Source organism: Solanum stenotomum, chromosome 1, assembly GCF_019186545.1.
Source record: "Solanum stenotomum isolate F172 chromosome 1, ASM1918654v1, whole genome shotgun sequence".
In the NCBI taxonomy this organism is placed as follows: Eukaryota; Viridiplantae; Streptophyta; class Magnoliopsida; order Solanales; family Solanaceae; genus Solanum; species Solanum stenotomum.
Genome location: NC_064282.1, coordinates 60,162,703 through 60,173,526, shown reverse-complemented (window position 1 = coordinate 60,173,526; position 10,824 = coordinate 60,162,703). Strand labels below are relative to the sequence as shown.

The following is a 10,824-nucleotide window of genomic DNA, read 5'->3' as shown; positions in this document are numbered from 1 at the left end:
TTATTTTTTGTACTATATGCATTTGCATTTTTATCTATTTGTATTCCTAGGAATTCTATTTGATTTTTCATTATGTCTGCTTTATTTTTACTTAGACTTATTCCTGAATATTCTATAATATGTATGAATTTTTCTAATAATCTTATGTGTTCGTCTTGGGTTTTAGAATATAGTAATATATCATCAATATATACTACACAAATTTCTAATTGTTTAAAGTAGTTATCCATAAAGTGTTGATATCTACTTGGTGCATTTTTGTATCCGAATAGTAATACATTCCATTCATAGAATCCTTGTGGTACAGTGAATGTTGTTAGTTTTTTAGATTCCTCTTCTAGTTTTAAGTGATAAAATCCTGATTTACAATCAAATTTGCTAAAATAATTATATCCTTGTATTTGTCTTATCTTTAGTATTTTATTTGGTATTGGATAATTATATGTTTTAGTTTTTGCATTTAAAGTTCTATAATCAATAACCATTCTGCTTTTTCCTCTTTTTAGTTCACTATGTTTATTTACGATAAATGTCGGGCTTGTGTGCTTACTATTGCTTTCTTGTATATATCCTTTTTCTAGTAATTCATTTATGTGTATTTTAAATTCTGTTAAATCATTAAAATTATACATTAATGATTTTTGGGTTATCATACTATTATTATCAATTAGCTCAATTTTTACTTTTGTTTTATGTTTCTCCCATCCTTGTAAAGGATCCTCACTATATAATAATTCTAACTTATCTTGAATTATTTCAACTTTATCTATAGAGAATATAATTAATTCTATTTTAGGGTCTTCTTCTTTTATATTTTCTAATTTTTGTGTAATTTTTCACTTCCTTTTATCCATTCTGTTGTTTTTCGTTTTTTATTATTTACTCATTTTGTCCTATTTTTTGTTTACACGGTGTCGTGAACCACCGATGTATTTTTGTTATTATATGTGGGTATAATTTTTCTAAAAATGGCATTCCTAATAGCATATCTTTTGTAGTTAATTCAAAGTTATATATATTTCTTATATAGTTAATATCTTATCCTATATTTGTATATTTATATTTTTTGCCTTATATGTGATCATGCTTCCTTCATTATTAAATTCTGTTACTACTATCGGTGTTTTTAATTTTTCCCACTTATCTTCTGGTTACAATTGTATTTACATATATTAGCTTTTGCTCCCGTAACTATCATTGGTGTATAATGTTTGTTGTAATATCCTTCTATTATTATCTTTGCAAGTATATATATTTTCATATTTTTATCATACTAAAGTCCTTTTTATTATTACTCTTTCGTTTCATAATTTATTATTAACTATTTGTCTTCTAGATTATATGGTTTTACTTGTTCTAGCCATTTTATTCCTAAAGTGATATTTTCATCTCCTTGATATATTTTAAATTTTATTACTATTGGTACTCCTCCAATGATTATTTCCTTTTTTAGTAGTTTCTTCGGTATACATTAATGCTTTTGGTAGTTTGGGGCATAATTGTTCAGTAGTTATTATTTCATCTTTCGTCACTAATTCGCTTGTAATATAATTTTGTTCTAGTCCTGTATTTATTAATATTAAATATTTTCGTTGTTCCATTATTCCCGTTATGTAGTAATGATGTGGTTTTATATCTTCTTCCATTGATTTTTGTTTTCTATTCTTTTTGAGGTACTCATTTTTTATGATATTTGGGGTATATCATTGTTTATTCTTTTCGATGTGCTTAGTATTTCTTTTACTATTTCTAAATCTTCTTCTATATCAATTTCATTATAACTATAATCATTTTTATCTATGACTGTAATTATCCTTTCAAAGGGATCTTCTATTTTTATTTTATCGATTTTATTCTTTGCTGTTATTTTATGTTTTGTTGTTAGAACATATAAGTTTTTTACATCTAGCTATAAATATTTTGGTTTCTGGGGCTAGTTCTATCCCTGACATTCTCCAGTATAATACTAGTGATTTATCTATATTTCTGTCATTTATTGCTACTGAGTAGTTAGCACTTATTATAAATTTAAATTTTTGGTATATGAGGTTAACTCTTACTGCACTTATTATACTTTTTTCTATGGGTGTATAATTCTATCATCCGCTAAGTATATTTCTATGGGTGTATCTATTCCTTCTCTAAAACATGCTTTTATTAATATTTCTGTTCCTCCTAGATGTACATATTTAATTGGATTTTTAGCCTTAATATCTTGTATTTCTTTATTTATTATTCGTTTGTTTATTATTGGTATTTTAGCCTTTCCTTTGGTGTATTTGCAATCTATGATATGTTCTTTTTGACTTACTACATAATATTCTTCTTTTTGTCGTTTAAACCAGTTTCTTATTATTGGTATTTCAAATATTTTTGCTACACTTAGGTCTAATTCTTTTCCTTTTATTTGTTCAAATATACTATTATCAAATATTATTTTTTGTTCTAAAGATTCTTCGTCTTGATGTTCTTCTTTATTTATTATTTGTATATCTGCTTCAGTCATTTGTTATATTATAGAATTCATTGTCTGATTTTATTTCTATATCATTATCTATTTCATTTTCTGATATTTCATATATGTTGTCTTCACTTTCTAATTCATAATCTATGTATTCTATTTGCGTATATTTTTCATCGTCTATTATTATTTCTGATATTTGTTTTTTCTTTGGATCTTTAGGTAATCTACAATCTCTAGCTATATGTCCTAATTTTCCACAATTATAACTAGTGCATTCCGTTAGTTTTTCTTTTTGGTCTTTTGGTTTTATAGTTTTTTACATAGTATCTTCTTCTTGGTTTTTTATATTTATATTTTGATCTGTATTTTTATTATATTTCTTTTTATTTTTATAATACCTATCCGTACAACCAAATTGAGGTGTTGTTTTATTTTTGCAACATGCCAAGTTTTTTACTAATATTTTTTCCATTTTTATTTCTTCTTTATGTTTTTCACATAGTTCCATAAATCATCGTTGCAAGAATTTTATTCTAGCTCCTAAGGTATCTGTTAATTCTGCTTCATTCCAACTTTTTATTATTTTTGAATTAAAAGGTTCTGGTAATTTTGTAAAATATAATTTTCTTATTTCTTTACTTTCTTTTATGTTATATGTTCCTTTATAATAGTATTCCCTAAATGTACATGTATATTCATCTATATAACACATATTACATATTGTTAATTTTGTCATTAGATTTCGATTTATGATTTTTTCTTTATTTTGTTCTTTTACCTCTGTTGTCATACTATTAATTAAATTCATTTCATATAGCAATTTCGTATTTATATAGTATTTCCATAGATGTAGTAGCTATTACTCCATCGAATTTTTTATTACTTCTTAAAGTTGTTAAGCTTTCACTTGTTAAATTGTAATGACCCAAAATGTCATTTTTAGAAATTTTCGTGAAATTACCATTTCATCCCTTCCAATAGTTTCCCCGAGTCATTCATGATCAGTCGGTGGAGTTAATTTGAGAATTTTGAACTATTTGTTTAGCTTGAGTTAATTAATTGATGGGTAATTGTAGATAATTGACTTAACCGATAGTTAAGGACTAAAGTGATAATTTATTTAATATCTTAAATTTAATTCATTTATTAAAATACATAGTACAATTTGTCACTTTTAATATATAATTAATTTAGAAAAAAAAGGATAAAGAAGAGAACCTAAAATTTCCCGTGAGAGACGACCACCGTGAAAGCAGAAAGGTTCACATTCAGGTAATTTACTAATCTTTAATATATAATTGCTAGATATGGAATCAGATATAAATGCTATGGTAGTTATGTTAATTAGATTGGAAAGAAAGGTTGGAATTTACGTCAAATTGATTGGAAAGAAAGGTAGGAATAGATTGTGGTGTTGCATCAATTTTGGGGGCAAACCTGCACTTTAATCATTGGCTAATCAATGCCAAATGATTGATGCATTAGTGTAGGTTATGGCTTTGTGACAAAAGAGAGTATATTATTGTCCTTAGAGGTTAACGTACTGGTTCCTCTTTTTCTTATTAAATAGGTCTTACAACAATGATATTATATAATTAGCCTAGCTTAATATATTGGTATATAAAATTAAATATTGAGTATATTGTATTACATGAATACCGTTAGAATTGTGATATTGGAGAGGTTGAAGCTTAACCCTAGACTTGAAATTTAAAAACTTGATTGTAAATTTGGGTGAGTTTTTGGGTCTAGGCTATACCTATAGTAATATGGGTATTGTTAGTTAGTAATTAATGTGGTTTAGTTGATGGATTTAGTGTTGTTTTAAGTCAAAACTAGTTCAAGTTATAAAGTTGTTAAGTTGTTTAAATAAGTTAAATTAATTAATGTGGTTTAGTTGGTGGATTTAGTATTGTATTATGTCAAAACTAAACTAGTTAAAGTTGTTAAGTTGTTTAAATAAGTTAAATTAATTAATGTGATTTAGTTGATGGATTTAGTGTTGTATTAAGTCAAAACTAAACTAGTTCAAGAGTTAAAGTTGTTTAAATAAGTTAAATTAATTAATGTGATTTAGTTGATGGATTTAGTGTTGTATTAAGTCAAAACTAAACTAGTTAAAGTTGTTAAGTTGTTTTAATAAGTTAACTTAATTAATGTGGTTTAGTTGGTGGATTTAGTGTTGTATTAAGTCAAAACTAGTTCAAGTTATAAAGTTGTTAAGTTGTTTATATAAGTTAAATTAATTAATGTGGTTTAGTTGGTGGACTTAGTGTTGTATTATTGTATTAAGTCAAAACTAAACAAGTTCAATGGTTAAAGTTGTTTAAATATGTTAAATTAATTAATGTGGTTTAGTTGGTGGATTTAGTGTTGTATTAAGTCAAAACTAGTACAAGTTATAAATTTGTTAAGTTGTTTAAATAAGTTAAATTAAATAATGTGGTTTAGTTGGTGGATTTAGTGTTGTATTAAGTCAAAACTAGTTCAAGTTGTAAAGTTGTTAAGTTGTTTAAATAAGTTAAATTAATTAATGTGGTTTAGATGGTGGATTTAGTGTTGTATTATGTCAAAACTAAACTAGTTAAAGTTGTTAAGTTGTTTAAATAAGTTAAATTAATTAATGTGGTTTAGTTGGTGGATTTAGTGTTGTATTAAGTCAAAACTAAACTAGTTCAAGAGTTAAAGTTATTTAAATAAGTTAAATTAATTAATGTGGTTTAGTTGGTGGATTTAGAGTTGTATTAAGTCAAAACTAAACTAGTTAAAGTTGTTTAAATAAGTTAAATTAATTAATGTGGTTTAGTTGGTGGATTTAGTGTTGTATTATGTCAAAACTAAACTAGTTTAAGTTGTTAAGTTGTTTAAATAAGTTAAATTAATTAATGTTGTTTAGTTTGTGGATTTAGTGTTGTATTAAGTCAAAACTAAACTAGTTCAAGAGTTAAAGTTGTTTAAATAAGTTAAATTAATTAATGTGGTTTAGTTGGTGGATTTAGTGTTGTATTAAGTCAAAACTAAACTAGTTAAAGTTGTTAAGTTGTTTAAATAAGTTAAATTAATTAACGTGGTTTAGTTGGTGGATTTAGTGTTGTATTAAGTCAAAACTAAAGTAGTTAAAGTTGTTAAGTTGTTTAAATAAGTTAAATTAAATAATGTGGTTTTGTTGATGGATTTAGTTGTTGGAATTAAGTCAAAATTAAACTAGTTCAAGTTATAAAGTTGTTAATTTGTTTAAATAAGTTAAATTAATTAATGTGGTTTTGTTGGTGGATTTTGTGTTGTATTAAGTCAAAACTAAACTAATTAAAGTTATTAAGTTGTTTAAATAAGTTAAATTAAGAAATGTGGTTTTGTTGATGGATTTAGTTGTTGGAATTAAGTCAAAACTAAACTAGTTAAAGTTATTAAGTTGTTTTAATAAGTTAAATTAAATAATGTGGTTTTGTCAATACTAAACTAGTTTTAGGACTACTACTAGTAAAATTATTATTAAATTTTATTTATAATATAATTGAATATCTATATTTTACTAGATGGATCATCGTCTGTGGATGTATAATATGCATTATGAAACTGGTGCTGGTTTGAAACCTGAGTTTATAGAAATTTTATTGAACATACAATGACACTTGACATTTTCAAGATTAATGGATTGTTTAGGTGTCCTTGTAGTGTATGTAAGTGCTTAACATTTTTCAAACCAGATAGAGTTATGGTTCATTTGTACCGTAATGGATTTAAGCCTAGATATTTTGTATGGATTGATCATGGAGAAAGTGATGGATTGGATGGTATCTTTTATAATTCTATGCATGTTGATGTATATAATATGGTTGCACCACATGGCCAAATTAGGGTTGAACAAGTTAGAGTTGAACATGATAGGGTTCATGAAATGATCAATGATGCTTTCGGGGTTCAGGTGGGATGGAACCGGAACAATATTTTGATGAAGCTCCTAATGAAGAAGCAAGACACTTTTTTGATCAATTAGAAGAGTCTAGTCGTCCACTATGTGAAGGGAGTCCGCATTCTGCCTTGTCAGTTGCGGTTAGATTAATGAATATTAAATCAGATTAGAATGTTCCTAATGCTGCTATGGACTCAATGGTTGATCTTTTGGGTGAACTAGTTAATTCGGAGTTTAACATACCAAAGAACTTCTATCAGGCAAAGCGTTTGGTGTCCAAGTTAGGATTGACGTATGATAGAATTCATTGTTGTGTTAATGGATGCATGTTGTTTTACAAGACTGATTGTGAATTAGAAAATTATAAGTTTTGTGGATATACTCGTTATAAGAGGACTCCGACTGGAAAGATGGTCCCAGTTCAGGCGATGCATTATCTACCTCTCATTCCTAGATTAAAGAGGTTGTATGCATTGATGAGATCTGCCCCACATATGAGATGGCATCGTGAATATAAAAGGTCGCCGGGTGTCTTGTCTCATCCATCTGATGGTGAAGCATGGAAGCATTTTGATAATATATATCCTGATTTTGCTAGTGAACCAAGAAATGTTAGATTGGGGTTGTGTTCAGATGGCTTCACATCATTCTCTAATAATGCTTCGCCTTATTCATGTTGGCCGGTATTTCTTACTTCGTATAATCTTCCTCCTGAAATGTGCATGACCAGTCCCTACATCTTTCTAAGTTGTGTTATTCCAGGTCCCCGGAATCCAAAAAGTTTGATTGAAGTCTATCTACAACCATTGATAGATGAGCTCAAACAATTGTGGTTTGAAGGCGTTTTGACTTATGATATATCAAATAAGCAGAATTTTATCATGCGTGCTTCTTTAATGTGGACTATTAATGATTTTCCTGCATACGGGATGTTGTCTGGTTGGATGATAGGTGGAAAGCTAGCATGTCCGTATTGCATGAAAAATAGTAAGGCATTCACTTTAAAGCATGGCAGAAAAAATACATAGTTTGATTGTCATCGCCAGTTCTTGCCAATGGACCATGAGTTTAGAAAGATGAAAAATGCATTTAGGAAAAATAAGTTTGAAAGTGACCCCCCACCTCCATTACTCACAGGGCATCAAATTTGGGAAAGAATTTCTCAATTACCTAAAGTTACAGAAGCTTCACCTTCTAGACTTCCTGGATATGGTGTTGAACATAATTGGACCAAACAAAGAATATTTTGGGAGTTGCCGTATTGGAAGGACAATCTGCTACGACATAATCTAGATGTGATGCACATTGAAAAAAATTACTTTGACAATTTGTTTAACACAGTGATGGATGTTAAGGGTAAGACAAAAGACAATCCAAAAGCTAGAATGGACATAAAGGAATATTGTAGGAGAAAAGAGTTATGGCTGCAGGAATTACAAAATGGTAAAATAGTTAAGCCCAAAGCCAGCTTTTCATTCACATTGGATGAGAAACGTGAAATTATTGAGTGGGTTAAAAATTTGAGGATGCCAGAGGGCTATGCTTCGAATTTAGGAAAGCGGGCAGATATGAATGAAGGAAAATTGATAGGTATGAAAAGTCATGATTGTCATGTGTTCATGGAAACTTTAATTCCTATCTCTTTTAGCCATCTACCCGAAAGGATATGGAAACCAATCACAGAGATAAGTCTTTTTTTTAAAGATTTGTGTTCTGGAAAGTTGTTGGAGAGTAGTTTAGATAGGATGGAGGAAAATATTCTTGTCACTACTACTAAGTTGGAGAAGATATTTCCATGTGGTTTTTTTGATGTGATGGAGCATCTTCCAATTCACCTTGTACAAGAGGCCCGCCTCGGAGGTCCGGTTCAAACAAGATGGATGTATCCATTTGAGAGGTATCCATTTGAAATATTCACTAAGTTATATATATTCGCCAAGTCTTTTATATATTAACATATATATACATATATGCATGCAGAAAAATTGGTAGTTCGAAGCAAACGATTAAGCAAAGGGGAAGGATCGAAGGATCATTTGTTCAAGGTCATATTGGGAGAGAAACATGTGATTTTTATTCTTATTACTTTGGTCATGATGTGTCATGTAGGAGAAACAGGCCCAATCGCAATGATGAAGGCGATATTGATCCTTTATTTCCACCAATATCAATTTTTAATCAAAATGGTCGAGGATCTAAAAAGCGTAGAAAGCGAGGCTTCACTGATATGGAAATGCAATCAGCTGTGACACATATTTTGCTTAATTGTCCAGAGATTCAATCATATGTCAAGTAAGTGTTAAAAATATGTTATTAAATTACATACTAATAAGTGATCATTAACTAACTAAATACTTGAATGTAAAATGATCAGCTTGTTCGTAAACACATGGGGTAATGAAGCCATCTATACAGAATTTTCCAAATGGCTGAGGAACTATGTAAATGTGCAATCACTAAGTATTTAATAATATATTCATGTTATACTAAATTATATTACTTGAAATAACAATCGCGTAGGTTTACGATGAATACTCAAGTGTCCAACATTTGCAATCAGTGAAAGAAGTAGCCTTTGGACCTCAATCTGAAGTACTGGCAATGAATAAGTATTGTGTCAATGGTTTTAAGTTTCAAACTGAAGAAGTATCTAGGAACAAGAAAACAAATAATAGCGGTGTCTATATACAAGGTGATGTTGATGGTACTGGTCAAACTATTGAATATTATGGTGTCATTCAAGAGATTATTGAAGTGAGGTATTCAGGTTGGCTTAATAAGAAGATTGTATTGTTTCGGTGTGAGTGGTTTGACCCATCATATAGAGGCACAAAGGTGGACCATTAACATAATATAATTGAAGTTAAGCACACCAGGAAATATAGAAGTTATAATCTTTTTATTATTGCATAACATGCTAAACAAGTGTATTACGCTTCATATCAATTGCGTAGAGACAAAGCTGATTGGTGGGTTGTTATAAAAAGTAAGTATGTGGGAAGAATTGAAACTGACAATGTCTTAGATGTGGCGTATCAAAATGACGTTGCAATTGTTCAACAACAAGTTGATGTTGAATTGGAAACCACACTACAACATCCTCAACACATATTAGAAGAAGTATCTGATGATGAGATATTGAATATTGAGGAAGAAATATCCGAGAATGAGGAAAATGAATCATTTGATGACGAAGAATGGGACAATAATGAAAATGAAACAACTGAGGAGGAAGAATGGGAGAATGATGGAATTGAAACAAACGAGGAGGAATAGTGTAGAATGAAAGCTAGCTAGTACATATGTAAGTGTATTTTACTAATTTTATTTAATTTATGATTTTTATATATATTATACATGTAAATTTGCGTACAGATGTCATCAGGCGGTGACGGTGATAGATATCGCGAGCATCTTGGAGTTGGCCAGACTAAACAGGCTAAAAAAAAGAAGTCTAGGAGATCGATAGATCCTGAGGATATTGCAGGATCTATTTCTTCTGCTCATCAGCCATAATACTCATTTATTTGCTGTTCCGTTTGGTACGGCGGATCCTCGGCAATATTATCCTAATTATCGTCGACTACTCGGTGCTTCATCTACTTCACAGGCATTGCCTTCACGACGCTACGAGGACCTACCTTTACAGGCTATTCGTCGAGCATGACCTTTATCGGCAGGTACTCCATCTCCCACAAGTACATCTCCTCAGTTATCTGCCATGAGGCTTGGAGATTCTAGTAGCGAGCAGTCAGATGCTATGGCCGGTACGCCTCCATTGACTAAGCGTTTTGTGCATCCTGATGTATCACCCTCGTCTACAGCTGCACCTAGTGCTACACCACATGATATGATGTCTGCTCTAGCTCCTGGCAAGAAGGACAGACTTGGTAGAGTCATGATTGAGCCGGATGGATCATCGTAAGTTTGTTTTATTATCTATTTGTTACTTTATTTTATTTATTTCTTATACTTTAATATATTATTCATGAACTAACATATTTATTATGTGTTTTGCAGGTGGCATCTTGCAAAGAATGCTGCCCGGGCTTTAAAAGAGTGTGTTAGAAAACTCTATACACAAGCTTATCACTCTTGGAGCGAGATTCCAAACAGTATACGCCAGGCGATGTTTAATAACTTTAAGGTATATATTTTTTAGTTAAGTTTAGTATACTTTACTTTTTTTTACTATCGATTTAATTAACGTTATTCAATTTTTTTCAGACTATGTGTACTTGGGAGTCGAGGTACAATTTGGTCATTGGGACCACATTTGAGAGGAAGGCATCCACCAGACTGTCTCGCTAGCTAAAGAGCGTTCAGGATAGTGGTGAATGTCCCGGTTGGATGTTGCCTCATGTTTTTGCTGAATTGGGTCAGTATTGGAACACAGACAAGTTTAAGGCAATATAAGATCAAGCCAAAATGGCTAGAGGCAGTCTTA

The 10,824-nt window shown here is 30.0% G+C and overlaps 1 protein-coding gene across 1 annotated transcript; it reads left to right on the top strand.

The window, feature by feature from the left end:
* Positions 1–8,072: 8,072 nt before the first annotated feature.
* On the top strand, positions 8,073–9,893 carry LOC125854932 (uncharacterized). The gene is made up of 4 exons (XM_049534543.1): positions 8,073–8,274; positions 8,358–8,669; positions 8,752–8,818; positions 9,753–9,893. The coding sequence occupies exons 1-4, from the start codon at positions 8,123–8,125 to the stop codon at positions 9,891–9,893; spliced, it is 672 nt and encodes a 223-aa protein (XP_049390500.1). The 5' UTR covers positions 8,073–8,122.
* Positions 9,894–10,824: the final 931 nt, after the last annotated feature.